The sequence below is a fragment of the Borostomias antarcticus genome (assembly GCF_949987555.1).
Source record: "Borostomias antarcticus genome assembly, chromosome: 9".
NCBI classification, from domain to species: domain Eukaryota; kingdom Metazoa; phylum Chordata; class Actinopteri; order Stomiiformes; family Stomiidae; genus Borostomias; species Borostomias antarcticus.
This window is the reverse complement of record NC_140242.1, coordinates 24,466,369-24,481,941: the sequence shown is the minus strand read 5'-3', so window position 1 is coordinate 24,481,941 and position 15,573 is coordinate 24,466,369. Positions and strand designations below refer to the sequence as shown.

Sequence of the window (15,573 nt, the reverse complement as noted above, 5' to 3'; positions counted from 1 at the left end):
ATGCCCCCCTCTCTGTAAGGTTGTTTCCAGATGAAGTCGCCTACATTTTCCGAGCCTATTTTCCTAGCCTGAAGCATTTTCAGATCTAATAGGCCTATAGTCTAGGTTATATTAATAGGCCTAATTATGAACTCCCAAAGATATGCACAAAAGCCTATTTTTTATGTGGCATGCTGATCAATTTCAGTTTAAATTGGCTTAGTTTAAATAGCCTACACTTAGTTGCATAGATTAATTGAATAGCCTATCCCTAATGCCAATCTATCTGAAGGTGTAGATTATAGTCTGTATGTATATGGCGCTATTAGAGGTTTCATTTATTTTATTTTTTTCATTCTTGTACAAAACGGACATAATGCTCAAGTTTTATGTCCTCTAGATTAGTGCAGCGCACGTCTTGATCCATCTACGGTTGTAAAGATACGATTGATTCGATGAAGGAATCGATGAATGCGAAGAGAAAAGTAACTCTACTTCCCGCATACATGCATACATCAGATGCGACGGAAGCACGTGGGGAGGAAGTGACGGAAGCACGTGGGGAGGAAGTGACGGAAGCACGTGGGGAGGAAGTGTTCTAGGGTTTCGCGGGCCGCCAGTGAACACAGTTTATATTATACCTCCATGACACAGACAGACTGGGTGCAGAAATGGCGGGTATGTGGCGAACTGAAGTATATAACATACATTTTGACGCCGTACTAATACAAAATTGTATTATGTGTATTTACTGACTTTTCTTTGATTCTGTTATACGTTTTCGCTTGCCCCTTTCAATGTGTGAACGAGGTATCGCTGTCACAGGCATTTGAAGCTAGCTAGCACTAGCTAGCTGCTGCTGCTCCTAGTTAGCCAGATAGCGTAGATAGCCTAGCTAGCTAACTACAACAACAACAACAACAACAACACGGGATCACTGGCTGTAGCTAAACACACCTAGTCAGGCATCTCGTTTAGTTCAGATGTATAGGATAGCTGTAGCTAATAGCCACCGTTAAGATGCATCGTTTAGATGGGACGGTAGTGTGTTCAACAGGTAGATTGTGCTCTTGGCAGCTAACGCTAATGCTAGCTAAGTTAGCTAGACATGGCTAACAGTGCTGGAAAGTGACACAGATGTCAATGTCCTGTTTTCCTTGTCTGAAACTGGTCAAATAAGTAACCACATTACCTATAGCGCTTGTGTTGGTCAGTCTGTAGTAATTGTTAATGAATTGCTGTACAGGGATGAACGCTATGGAGAAGAAATTGGCAGAGTACAAGTGTGACACCAATGAAGCAATATGCCTGAAACTAGGTTTGTGCCATTCAAATGTGTCAATTACATTTGTATTGTATAGACAAGTATCAGTTTAGAAATATTCATATCTATATGAACGTGTAAGTTCAGCACCTAATCTATTGCATTTTATAGACCATTCTGTCTGAAAGTGATGTTAGTGTTAAACCTCTCCCTCTTGTTAACTACTGCCTTTTCTCCCAGTTCGCTTTCCAGAAGATGTGGAGGACGAAAGTACAACGTTCCACCCTGAGTACAGCCACCAGCTTTATGGTGATGAGTAAGTAGCCTACTGGGTACCAATCCTGCTTAATCCAATAACAAGATCAATGTGCATGATCTGATTGTCTTAAAACAAAGGTGATATGTCCAAATCCATATGACTGTATTTATCTTATTGTTTAGTTGATTGATTGCTATTTTGTGTGTCAGGAAATGTCATCTACTTCACAACAACACTGTATTTAACATATTGCACCATAGAGTTGACAGTGGGAAGGACAACTTGTTTATGCATTTATGGTATATTTGATATATTCTTATTTTCAGTGAGGTGGCTTTTGGATACAAAGGCCTCCAGATACAGCTGTACTACAGTGCAGGGAACCTGAGCACCCTCTTCAAAGTGAAATACTCCACCAAGGTCACTGAGAAGTTTGACTGCATGGAGGTAGGTGTATCAGATTTGAGATGTATCTAGTAAAGATATGTCACATACTTCTAATGTGCCCACTTGTATAGACGTGTCTAAACATTTTGTTGTTTCATATTCGTATTAAAGATTATACATGTTATATTTCAGATTTTCTTTGTATCTCTATATTATACAAGAGGTAGTTCTGACCTTGCAATCTGACTGTATATTCATGATATACCACGGGTAAAGTCTCTTTCCAGTTCTATTAGAGTTCTTCTTCGTTTGGGTTGGTTGTTATTGTCCTCTCCCCCCAGGCTCGGGGCCGAGGGGCTATCCTTTTATCCTTTTTGAGGGGTCACCCGGGCTAATAGAGTTATTACTGTGCAACATAACATGGTAAGATAGATAGCATTCAATCCATGTGTAATAATGTGGGTGGACCTTTTAGAGAGCACTAGCATCCCCACACTCATCTGATTTTGTGTTGGCATTCAAACCAGGATGCCGGCTTGATACAATGTTTCCAAGAACCTGCTACGAAAGTCAAGTCTGGCATTAGTTTTGGTTGCTAGGGCTCGTTGTTTGTCGCTATGGAATTGCAGGTCATATCCAGGGGCGGGAAACTTGCTGAAGGCAGAGGTAACGGACACAAACCCATCTTAACTATTGGATGTCATCGCTGTTCAGGGAATATGATAACAATTTGAAATGTCATAGCAACGTGATATTTTTCAGATGATGTAGCTGTTGTATAAAAGCAATACTCAACGGGCGTCATATTGCCAGTATACCACAGGTTGTGGTGGTCAACGACACTAGGCTGTGTTGTGCTTAAACAACACAGTAGTAGCTAACTATTCCGGCGTCTGTGGATATCATGCATGGATGTATTAATAGAACATGCAATGATATAATGGCGGAGGTGAGGAAACTGAAGCGAAACATCACGGAGGAAGCCAGAAAAAGAAAATCTGATAACTTTACGACAGTACGACCGTGCACTTACTCGCAGAGCTTGTGGGGGCGCAGTTCCGAGAAAACCGGAGAAACGCTATGTATTGCTTTAAATCTGCAGGGTTGGTGAAGTGAATATGTCAAAGTATTTCCTTAAGGCATACGCTACATTACGTTAGTCATTTAGCAGGACCTTTTATACAAAGCAACTTACAATAATTGCATTTAATATAGGAAGTCAATATACTACAACTCACCAGAACTCACAAGCGCACCTCCTTTCTAAAAACAAGGGACTAGGAGCATACTCTACTGCTGAAGGCAAACTAGAAGGCGGTAGTACTTCTTAAAGAGGTGTTTGGTTCTGCAGCAAAAGATGGGCAGCAACTCTGCCGCATATGTTGTGATTGGTGATGATGATACTGTTTTGCATTTTGAGTTATCCTGGCTGCACGGCACTACAAAAGGAGCGATACCTTCATCCCCTATGGGACATAAGGCGACCACTCTCTTGACCACTCAGACATGTGGAGAGTGGAAGTTTTTCCACAATGGATGCCTTTAAGTGCTGTTAATTAGTAGCATCAAATGCAATTTTATTTCAATTAAAATCTAAATCTCATTAAATTAATTTCTGACAAACTGAACAGGAACCATGTCCCTCATGTCTTCCCATACCTTTCCCATTTAGCTGAAATACTGCTCTGGGCCTAGAGACTTGGTGAGCTGGAGGCAGCCAGGATTTCAGGAATGGTCCCATTATTGAGTAGATATGTAAGAGATCTCATGTTTTGTTTGACTAATCCCAGCCCACCATAGGCGCTGGCATTGGAACCCTAATCCTATCCCTCCTTCTCAGGGGGGAACACCTTTTAAAGGTTTTGTTAGGGGGGCTCTGGTCAGCCATTGAGTTTAGTGGTTCTGTGATTGAGTCAGCAGGAAGTCGAATGTCTCCTGGTTGGGTATCCCATACGTCTGTGTTGCTACGAGGGAGATGTATATCTAAGGCTTGTAATTTGTCCCCTTAAACTCAGAAGTTCATGTAAATCTCTAACCCTTTGGAACGGGAGGTTGATTTTGTCCTGCTCCACATGTCTCACGTCCAGCAGGTTTCTAAGCCATATTGGATTGCAAAAAAAAAAGAAAAACGTTTGAAAGAAAAACAATTTTAGCCTCAAAAGCCAGCCTAGTAGTTAAAGGGTAATTGAACCAGTGCTGTCTGGGTGTAAAAGTAGCCAAACCATTTCTAGTGACGTCTGTCTGACGGTCTGTACCGGTTCAGCGCTGACCTCCGGGGTGTACGCCTCGTTGAGGCTCCGAGTGCAGCTGGTGTGGAGGTAAGAGTAGAGGCAGCAGAGTTCAGGGTGCGTCTGAAGAGTGTTTGTCTGTGAGTGCATGTTTCTGACTGTCTGGCGGGAGTGCAGCTGGTGGGGGAGAGTTGGAGAGGAGGGGAGGGGAGCCAAGGGACAGAGTTCAGCATGCAGCTGCTATTCTAATACAGGACTCTGGTCAGGGATCACCTTAACCCCAAACACTACAATGATGGCCTCATCTCGGCTGGTTTTCGGCATTGTTGTTGTTTTTTATTTATTTATCACTGTTTAACTCCGCTTGAAAATACTATTTACAGGGGCAGGAGGATGTAGAACCTTTTTTTGGTACAGTTAAAATTTTAGGTGTGAACAGGGTTAAATTAAGGAATTTATTGTTTCTTGGCATCTTTTTCCTTATTGGGAGAATCCCAAATTAACAATTTAATTTGTTGCCATTAATTCAGATATTGTGAAGACATTATACAAAGACTTCTCTGGTGATTTATTTTACCCTGAAATATTTAGCCCACACCAAATTATGTATGTACACATAATCAATTCTTTCCCAAAGACAAAAGATATTTATATCAAACAAAAAGTTCTAAAGACACTTTTGCTAAGTAATAACTCAAGAATACTAAGGCTTCCATGCTAAGGGGGTTGTGCAATTTAGAGTCTAGTATGTGGAAGAGTGCACGGGACAATGTAACTTGTTTGTCCATGGCCTTTTATGCATGCTCCTTATTCCTGAGAAATGCAGTTGAACAACTACAATGGTGAAGAGGCATTCAGCTGCAGGTGCATTACTTCTGCCTGGATATTAGCTGATGTCTGAAAGGAGGGGAATTAGCAGTGTGTTGTATTAGCCTTTTGTAGTGCATTTTGCTCAGGCCTTCTTCATTTCCCTGTATTGAATGCGAAGCAGCAAGGGTCTCGGTACAGAACTAATGCCCATCACGCATGGAAATGGTGTGAAAGGGCTGCTTAGCAAGTTAATACAAAGTGTTCTCATGTCAGTCCTTGTGGAAATGGATACAATGCAAACATTACAGCTGAACCAACCACATTCTACTAGTAAAAGGTCCAGGGGGGGGACTCTTTGTGTGCCCGGTTCTTTGAAACGTGGGGGCAGATTCATTTGATTGAGTTCGCTGGCCAGGATTAGAGGAGAGGGCTCTTTTATTGATGCATAAGGTTTGTTAAGTTGAGATGAATTCATTAAATTTTATTGCCCAGTGAGAAGCAGGAATACGTTATTGTGGAGACTCCATCAAATATTCATGGTTTAACATAAGTAGTAAATGTATTGAAGTAAGTGCTCTTTCACCAAGGGGTGGGGGGGGGCGGGGGTTCGTCTGTTCTCAGCTGACAGTCTTAATTGCCTAATGGTTTTCCTTTTTGTGGCACAAAAATATGTATTCTTCCACTTTAATTCCGTGTGTGCTCTGTCAGTCAGGCTGCGGCCTGGCCTAATGACAGCACAATGGGAACTTGTGTTTTTACATCCTGTTTGCAATTACACATGAGCCTAGGGGAAGAGACAGCCAAAGATTTCAGACAGCATATTTAAAAAAGGTTTTCATGTTTACTACTCTTTATTCGTATAGGTTAGAGGCCTACATCATAATTAAATGGTCAAACTTACTGTTTTCTCTATGATCAGACACTAGATAGAAAACCATCGTCCTCCGGGAATTAAAACAAAACCAAGTAAATGTAAAGAGTGTAAGGGAATCTTTTGTAACATCTTTTGTTAATGTTTGTCAAGGTCTGTATCTCTATATCCTTAATGACTAATGCTCTCCATGTCTGTCACCAGAAGAGCAGGAAAGAAACTGTAATTCCTTCTACTTCAGAAGATGTTTCTTATTTGGCGTATTCTAGTAAATGACCAAATGTTTTCCCCGTAGCCTGACGATGTGGAGGGAAAGATCCGTGAAATCATTCCAGCTGGGTTCAGCTGCAACACAGACGACTTCGTGTCCCTGCTGGAGAAGGAGGCCAACTTCAGGCCGTTCGGCTCCCTGCTTCACACATACAGAGTCCACAACGAGGAGGCTGGGGAGGACCTCACCTATCAGATTCACAAGGTACACATGTTTCGCCTTAGCTGTGGGTCCTGCTAAATGTCCTCTTTTTATACCATACAGATATCATTATACATCTATACAGCCTGTAGGCCCCTGTGCTGTAAGTATAGGGACCATATTGTAATTCTTGGCTTTATTACAGTTTTCCTGGAAAGGCTTGAATAAGTCTTGAAGTCCTGGACCAAAAATGCTATATATATATATACACAATGTTGGCATTTCAACACCGTTTGGCAAAAGTTTATGAAACTTGGTACACGTATGTCTTTCCTCATAGGGAACAAATTTGTCATAATGTCCACCATGATGGATTTTTCTGCTGGTTGAAAATTTGGCAAAACCTACAAAAAGTTTCTTCTCATAAATCGTAAGTCAGATCGGTCTGAAATTTAAGAAACCAAATCCAAGATGGCAGAGAAGAAGAAAAAGGCCACAAAATTCAAATTCTTAAACTTTTTACAACAATGACCTAGGGATTTGAAACGGACTTGGCATGAAGACGGCACTACCATGTTGCACCATGTCGGAGCCTTTGCACATATCTAAAAACAAACAAACAAGGGAATTGGCAATATGGTGCTTTAAAACTCATTTATTAACACTCTACCTGATTCAGTCGCCATCGCACACGCACGTTATACTACATTTAGAAAAACCTATACATTTCTTCTAATAAACCATATGTCCAATTGGTCAGAAAATTCACATGTACGTGTATGGTGCATGTCTCCCTATAGGATATTAACAGCAAGAGATCCATCCCAATATTGCGGATAAACTGGTATTTTAATGTCAAGATAATGCTAATATAGTGCTTTAAAACTCATCTCCTATTGAACGCCTTACTTGTTGAAGTCACCATCGCGCATGTGTATTCACTACATCAAGGGTGATGAGGACAAGTTGTTTCGTAAAAAATTGGGTGATTTCTGTCGTGATATCTCATTGCCGCTTGCAGCTATACTTTGATGTGCCTTTTCTTTGTTAATTATGAAAACATGAACAGGTAAAAACATCCAGTAGCTTCAGGTATATCAATAAATAATGACAATACATGAACAGGTAAAAACATCCGGTAGCTTCTGGTATATAAATAAATAATGACAGTACATGACATGGCTTAACACACAAACCAGTGTTCACTGTGCTCAGTAGGGCTGTACATGGCCTGTGCCCTTCCCCAGGTGGACATCAGCAGCCCGGGATTCCGGGAGTACCACGAGCGCCTGCAGACCTTCCTCATGTGGTTCATCGAGACGGCCAGTTTCATAGACGTGGACGACGATCGCTGGGACTTCTTTCTCCTGTGAGTGCCGCCCTTAACCAACGCCATTCTCCCCAGACCCTTTCTAGTGTCACTGGAAAACAAAGCCCTCCTTTGAGGCGCTTGCAACCAATTACCCGGCCAGTTTGATTATATTTCCCCCCTGTGTATAACAGAATTGTTGATCTGGCAAGAGTCTCCTTTGTGCCCAAAGCCCTTTTCATTTTTTTCCGGGGCAAGAGCTGAATTGAATGCTGTTGTCTTTTGAAACATTGAATGACGTCTCTAAACAGTAAAAAGAGCCTCTGCCACTGTTTTCTTTGCCCTTGCACCTATTAATCCTGACAATGGGCAAATGGACTGAAGTGATTTGGAGGGGCTAGATCCCCCCTCTCCTTCTCTAAGTTGCAGTGCTCCAATTAAGTGCCTAATGTATTCAGGTTGTAGCAGGTGTACCACAGGGCTTGGCTGCTACAGCGTGCTGACACTGGGGGGAAGAGAGGGCAGCAGAATGGAGCCGATAAAATGGACGCCGCATGGGAGTGTGCCTGTAATTGACCCGCTTGCCTTTGTGTTTTATCTGCAGGTTTGAGAAGTACAATAAGGACGGGGAGACTCTCTTCGCAACTGTTGGCTACATGACAGTTTATAATTACTACGTGTACCCAGACAGGACCCGGCCACGTGTCAGGTAATTGCTAGGGTAGCACGTGCCTTCCCATTCTGCTGTACAAAGGAAAGAGAGGAAAATTATACATTTCTGTCTCCTCGTTCTTAAACGAAATCCCAGATTACTGGCTTCTGTATCAAACTATAATCCCAGATTATGGTTTTTATGTATCCCACTATCTAACCCTGGTTTGTTTCATGTGGAAGCCAAAATTATCCGTTTCTGGGGAAAAAAATGATTTGTAAATAAGCATATCATAAGACATGATAACAATTAATGATGCAAATTAATTAATCACACAGAACCCATGTGGTTAGAAATGCCCTATCAAAGAATCCAGATACCCAGATTTAGGTTAAAGGACAATGCTCGTTTTTGACAACCTGGACCTTATTTACGACATATTATAAGACGTTTGACTCACCGAGTGACTTTGGTGTAGTTCGGAGGCATGTAGAAGAAATTTAAAATCCAGCGCCAGCCAGTATATCCATGTAATGGCGGTGGTCGGGGCACTTAGAATGCAGTTTCTAAAAATCGTATTTTCTACCGCGAAACGGTTGTTTTCATCAATCTGTCTTCAAACGTCTTTAGACACGAAATAGCTTCCTCACTTGCTCCAGCACGCATGCACACAGCGTGCTGGAGCAACGATTGTGCGCTGTGCGCATGCGTGCTGGAGCAAGTGAGGAAGCTATTTCGTTTCGAAAGATGTTTCTAAAGATCATATTACAGAGGCATGTGAAAAACCACAACAGGCCTATGCTCTATGTAAGCACAACTAGCGATAAGTGCCCCGACCACCGGCATTACATGGATATACTGGCTCGCGCTGGATTTTAAATTTCTTCTACATGCCTCCGAACTACACCAAAGTGATCTCGGTGAGTCAAACGTCTTATAATATGTAGTAAATAAGGTCCAGGTTGTCAAAAACGAGCATTGTCCTTTAAAGAGTTGATTTCTCAACTTAGAATTGATGAATCCTTTGAGTTGAGTTGGTATTTCTCTGCTTTCTTCTAACCAGTCAGATGCTGATTCTGCCCCCGTTCCAAGGAGAGGGCCATGGGGCACAGCTGCTGGAGGCCGTGCACAGGTTCTACTGCACCCTGCCCAAAGTACACGACATCACAGGTGGGTGTCTGTCAGTGCTTGTGCCAAAGAAATCAAAGTATTGGATATCACGTAATTCAGTATTTTACCATGTCTTTTCTTGGTCAATTTTCAAAAATCTTGTCTCTGAAATTGGTGTCACCCATTTATCATTGTCTCCAAATTGTACATAATTGCAGTGCAATTGATAATCATGGCACTGAATTCATTTATAAAGGGAGACTGCATAGTCTAGTTGATGTAGTCCTGCTGAAACCAGTTACATAGAAATAATTGCTTTTCCCAGGAACATAGAATGAATGCCAAAGAAGCATCCCAGCTTTCCTTTTCAGAAGGGAAGCCCTTTCTGTGTGATGTTCCTGCTGTGAATGGAGAGCAGGAGGGAGGGCTCGTCTCCTGCTGGAGGGAGGGCTCATCCCCTCACTGCTGCTTTTCACTGAACACTTTGAAAAGTGGAGGCTGGAAATATGTACATTGTAGTCCATTTTAGCAGAAATGCTAGCCATGTGCAGACGCAGTCAGTCACATAACCCCCCTACACTGGTGTGATTATCTTTCGATGTCAGGAATCAGTTGGGTTGATAGCCTGCATGCTTTTCTTGGTGCAAAATGTAAAGGCTACACTTTGAGAGTGTTTTCGGCTGCCTCCATATACCAGCCGTTTGCCTTTCCCCCTTGAGTGGAAAGATAAGCGTTTGTGCATGTTGATAGTCTGGTGTCCTGATGCTTCTTCCCAGCGGAGGACCCGTCTGAGAGCTACGTGAAGCTGAGAGACTTCGTCCTGGTGAAGCTCTGCCAAACCCTGCCGTCCTTCTCCTCAGACAAGCTGCCGCTCGGCTTCTCAGACGACATGGTCGCAGAGGCTCGCGACAAGCTGAAGATCAACAAGGTAAAGACGGAGCGAGCTGTTTGGGGCTGGAGGTACACTACCCCCAGCCCAGTCTGCGTTCTTACCCTCAGAACAGCCTCGGTACGCCAGAGCGTGGACTCAACGCGGCGCCAAAAGCATTCCACTTGGACGCTGTGCTGACCCGCGCTCAGTCCAGCGCTGGTCCCATCCCACAGATGTCTGATTAGATTGAGATCTGGCGACCTGGCAGGCCACTGCATTAAGCTGAATTCATTGTCATGTTGGCAGACGTGTTGGCCTCGTGGCATGGGCTGTTATCCTGCTGAAAAACTCCCATCCACAGACAGATCCACTGCTGCCATAATGAAAGGATGCACCTGGCTAAGATGTTCAGATATCGTGTGCCAAACGGGGCACAATATGTGCCATGAAAACACACCCCACACCATCACCACCACCACCAGCTTTCACTTGGAGTCACCTGTCTCTAACCTGGACCGGCTGGTCTACTGACGCCATACATGTGGGCAGCGGGGTGCACTGAGGATAGCTAGGGTATTCCTGCCAGAATGCAAAATAGTGGGAGGAGAAATGCTAATGGATTTAGCACGTGTAATGCAATTTACCAGAGCTGGAAGTGAGTATCGGACAGGTTTGTGTCTGTATTTTATTATGGAGGGCGAGCTGGTACCAAACCAGACACATTCAGAACAATGACTGTACTCATAAGGAGACGTTTGTAAAATCAGAGTGCGTGGAATAAAACGGCATCTTCCACTTGTGTTCATGTTTTTTAAATGTCAAAAACTACACACAATATCAAATTACACCACACAATACCAGCACTGCCCAAACTAAACCACACAATACCAGCACTGCCCAAACTACACCACACAATACCAGCACTGCCCAAACTACACCACACAATACCAGCACTGCCCAAACTACACCACACAATACCAGCACTGCCCAAACTACACCACACAATACCAGCACTGCCCAAACTACACTACATAATACCAAATTACACCACACAATACCAGCACTGTCCAAAACTACACCACACAATACCAGCACTGGCCAAACTACACCACACAATACCAGCACTGTCCAATCTACACCATAATACCAGCACTGGCCACATTTCCTTGTCGGTGAATGGCTGTTGTGACCTCCCAGTCCAGTTCTTCAGGTGTGCTGTCCGTACATGTGAATGCCATGTAGTGCAGGATTGACAGGCTTCCAGGTTTCAAGCTCCATGGTTGAAATTTTAATATGGTTGTTTGCGCCCGACGTCATTCTCGCAATTACTCTTTGGTGATCAACCCACAATAAGTAAATCAACACGCACAATCTGTTCGCATGAACACACAATTCAGCGCGGCTTATTTGGGATCTTAGTCAATCAAACCCAACGTGTATGTCGCTGGTTTCCAGAGGCCCCATTGTATATAGATGATTATCAAAGCTATATCCTGGGTAGGTCAACCTGAACAGTGGGCTACATCTTTTATGGTAAATTGACTGCACTTATAGCGCTTTTCCACCTTAGCGGCACTCAAAGCACTTTGTTACAAATCCTTATGTAGACTGATGTTGTCTTGGGTGTTCCTTTCTGAAGTGACTTAACTTTTATTGGCCGCGGACTTTCTTGTTGTGTGTGCAGAAACACGCCAGGCGAGTGTACGAGATCTTGCGCCTGAGAGGGACGGATATGAGTGACGAGACGAAAGCCAGGGAATACAGACTGGAGGTGAAGAAGAGACTGTTCGGCCCCTTCAAGGTATCGTATGTCGCCCCGAACGCCCAACCATGAATACCACGGCAAAACACCCGTCTGTATTAACTGATAGTGTGGGCTGACTGGGACCAAGCCGAGCGGTTCAAACAAGGCTTCACTGTTTCTGCACGGCCGAATGAGAGTCCCACCCACGCTGTGCTCCCATATCTAGAGTAGACCAACACAGGGCGTCGGGATAGGCCAGTCTTCAGTACATGGTCATCAGCAAACAGTAATACAGCCACAATACTCCTAAGGGGGCAAAATGGCCGAGATATGACATACATTTTTATCTGCTTAGAATAGACTTATTGTTAGAGTTTTTAATGTTGCCTGTTATGTCTGCATGAGGAGGGAGGTTATTCCTCAGTCGCATGAACATTGAAGGAACACCTCAGCCTCGTTATCGGAGGTACAAAAGAGGCGCGCCGGGCGTCCGCTGTCGTTATATCTAGAGACCTCTTTTCAGCCAAGGGTCATTATGCAGGATTTGCATGTCACTGGGAACAGTCATTTACGTGGTGGGTTGCTAACGGCACACAATACGAGCAAGCAGTTGGTCGGAAGAAGCTTTCCGTCATAGCAGGACTGCTAGTTGTGCTTTTCAACTGTCACCAGCCAAATAGTATATTTCAACCAAAGCTTTGAGGCATTTTCAAAAAATGATTAAATTGTATTTACCTATGTATTTCCCTTTCATTGCATATGAAAAATACTTATGAAATATGAATCTCCTGTTAGTTTATTACAAACAAATTTATTTTGCTTAGTATTGATGCCGCTTTTATTTACTGTGGCTTATTGAAACTCTGTATACTAACCATTACAGGATTGCTGTCAGCAGGGTAACCACACTTCTGGAAACAAAAGCAGTATCTGATGAGAAAAAAAAGAGTGTGTGGTGAAAAAGGAAGTAGGAATTCCTTGGGAGGTTGGACAGGAGAGGTCTGGTGACCAGATGCAGGCTGCCCCTCCTCCTGAGGAACTGTGGTTTGTAGTTAGTTGAATGGCAGAGCCCTCCACTCTCTGAATGTGTGGGCGATTACACATCTCTACTCCACTCTGGCTTCTCCTGCCCCGATTCCCCAGAGAGAGAAGTAGAGAGAGACTGTGTGTGTGTGTGTGTGTGTGTGTGTGTGTGTGTGTGTGTGTGTGTGTGTGTGTGTGTGTGTGTGTGTGTGTGTGTGTGTGTGTGTGTGTGTGTGTGTGGGTGTGGGTGTGTGTGGGTGTGTGTGGGTGGGTGTGTGTGGGTGTGTGGGGGAGTGTGTGGGAGTGTGTGTGAGTGTGTGAGCGAGCGAGCATATATTTGCACTGGCCCCAGAATACATGACGGAGGAAACTTGGTCCAAGTCCAGGAGCTTTCAGCACTCCCGCAGACTCAATTACAGAGTCCTTTGTCTCACTTTTTCCCCTCCCCTCAGTGACTATTCCTGTTAGATACTCTGATGAGACACAGTCAGGCTCACAGCACACAGCGAGGAGACACATTTCTCATCAAACAAAAATCAGTGTAAAGGATCCTCTCTGTAACGAGTTTTTAGCGTCGCATTCTAAAACGTGTGTTTTAACTGTGATGTACAGAAGAACCAGAGAGATCTGACCAAGATGATGCGTTGCCTTCGGCCGGAGGAGCTCTCCTCCCACATCAGCCAGATGGACACCCAGCTGCAGCACGAGGAGCTGGAGAAGAGCTACCAGGAGGTGCTGGAGGAGTACCGGAGGGTCATCGAGAGGCTAGCCCAGGCCTGACCTGAGGCCCTGGACCCCCGGGGGGGGAGGAGGGCTGGCCACACCCATCTGCAGAGGACCGGCGGGTGTAGTAGTAGGCTGTAGTGACTAATTCAGAGACTGGGTTGAAAGGTGTTGTGGGATGAAGTGAATCTTGCTGTGTTAAAGTGTTTTAGCTGGACGGAGAGTCTGCGTCCAGACTTGCCCTCTGTGGATCTGATTGGCCGACAGAAGGTCCTGGTCTGTTGTTGATAGGTGTACAGTAGAGGAGGCGCGTGCAGCGGACGAACAAGGATGACCCTTCTCCCTGTCCCCAGCGTGGAATCACCCTGTCATTGATAATCATAAGCAGGTGATAGGAGCACCATCTGCCCAGCGACCAAACACTTCCCTTTCATATAGTGATACAGAAAACAAAGACCCCCCCCCTTTCAGAATATCTGTTGTCACTTTTTCTTGGAGACATGTTGGTTTTGAAGCACTTCATAATGAAATAAAATGGTTTTGTACATTCCTCAAATTGACGTCCTATTTTGTTGTCATGATTCTAATGTTCCAGCATTATTGAACTTTCACATTTCACACTGCTGTAATTATTGGTACAGTAATTACTGATCAATTTTATATATAATTTTTCAATCAAATCCGTTTGAAACCAAGTTGGTACAGTGTGGATTTGACTATGATACATTTATACAAAATCAATTGCTGTATTTAGTCAAATCAATTTAGATATGTAATTTTGTTCCGGCACCCTCTTGTGGATAATGCAACTTCTGATTCTGATTGCCATGGATGTTGAGTGCTGGTTAATGAGCGTCGTAGTTTTCAATTTAAACCCTTTTTGCCACTGCATATCCCCACTTGTGTGGATCCCTGTGATGAATGGCCATCTCTTGCTACTTTAGCACATCACTATCGAGGCCATGAGGTTAATTTTACTACCCCCCCCCCCCACACACACACACTTCAGTTAAAACAAGTAAAAACCTCAAAACCCTTGACCATGTCTGATTTAGATTGATTGAATCCACTCATGTCCGCCCGGGGTATCATCTCTATTGGAGGCTATATTTTGACATAATGATGTGAGTATAGCAGCTACTACTATAGAGTAACTGTTTCAGTCTAGCTGGTGGTTGTCGACGTCCCCGTCATCACGTAGTTGGATGGACCCTGTCCAGAACCAACCGCCGACACCTCCAGGCTTCTGACGGCTCGCAGGCCTGGGTGGGTGCAGTCGTAGTGCCCCATGCCTCCCTGCAGACCACACAGCTCTGTTTACAGAAGCCTTAATTACTCCCCCACAGCCCTGCCGTACAGGCCCCAGAGACGCACAGTCCCCCAGTGTCCAGCTGCACCTGCCTGAGGTCTGAGGGCCCTCAACACAGCCCTCCCAGAGGAGGAAGTTAATACCACAGTTATGATGGCCAGGCAGAGGGACAGACCTTCAAACAGATTGTGACCATGGTTAGGGCAGAGAGGAATTATTGCAGGGTTTTGATGAAAGTTATGATAAATCCCAGTGTCTCCCCTGTGTTTAAGTGGACCTCAACTAGGGATTTGTGATAGAAAATAACCATGTTTAGAGTAGAGATTCGGGGCTCAGTAAAGGCTGAATTGGACATGTCTATTACAGGCTATTCTCCCTCTGCAGTCAATCAACCATTTAAGTGCAGTGGATTGAACTCTAAAGGGAGCTGACCGGGCAGTCCCAGGGTCTGTCCACGGCTATTACGGAGGCTCTAGCTGTGGCACTGCTCCCACAGACGAGGACACAGCCTGTCCATCACGCTCTGTTAGCACACGGAGACACGTGAGGAGGATTTATGCCTCAGAATAGCTATGGGTTTCCATCTACCTTCCATTGCTTTTCATATTTTTCGGAGAGAGGA

General features: G+C 44.1%; 1 protein-coding gene across 2 annotated transcripts; it reads left to right on the top strand.

The window, feature by feature from the left end:
- Positions 1 to 554: 554 nt before the first annotated feature.
- Positions 555 to 14,198, top strand: hat1 (histone acetyltransferase 1). 2 transcript variants are annotated; one of them, XM_084443014.1, is made up of 11 exons: positions 555 to 657; positions 1,226 to 1,297; positions 1,484 to 1,559; positions 1,829 to 1,949; positions 6,094 to 6,273; positions 7,458 to 7,579; positions 8,124 to 8,228; positions 9,235 to 9,341; positions 10,058 to 10,209; positions 11,837 to 11,953; positions 13,532 to 14,198. In XM_084443014.1, the coding sequence occupies exons 1-11, from the start codon at positions 651 to 653 to the stop codon at positions 13,697 to 13,699; spliced, it is 1,227 nt and encodes a 408-aa protein (XP_084299140.1). In that variant the 5' UTR covers positions 555 to 650; the 3' UTR covers positions 13,700 to 14,198. The 2 variants fall into 2 exon arrangements, with proteins under 2 accessions (XP_084299140.1, XP_084299141.1); XM_084443015.1 differs by lacking the exon at positions 13,532 to 14,198 and adding an exon at positions 12,780 to 13,487.
- The last annotated feature ends 1,375 nt before the right edge of the window (positions 14,199 to 15,573 follow it).

What these genes read in the sequence shown, in the direction of transcription:
- hat1 (XM_084443014.1), top strand. An exon ending in CGCTGGGACTTCTTTCTCCT is followed by an intron (nt 7,580 to 8,123) that starts GTGAGTGCCGCC and finishes TTTTATCTGCAG; the next exon opens with GTTTGAGAAGTACAATAAGG. An exon ending in ACAAGCTGAAGATCAACAAG is followed by an intron (nt 10,210 to 11,836) that starts GTAAAGACGGAG and finishes TTGTGTGTGCAG; the next exon opens with AAACACGCCAGGCGAGTGTA.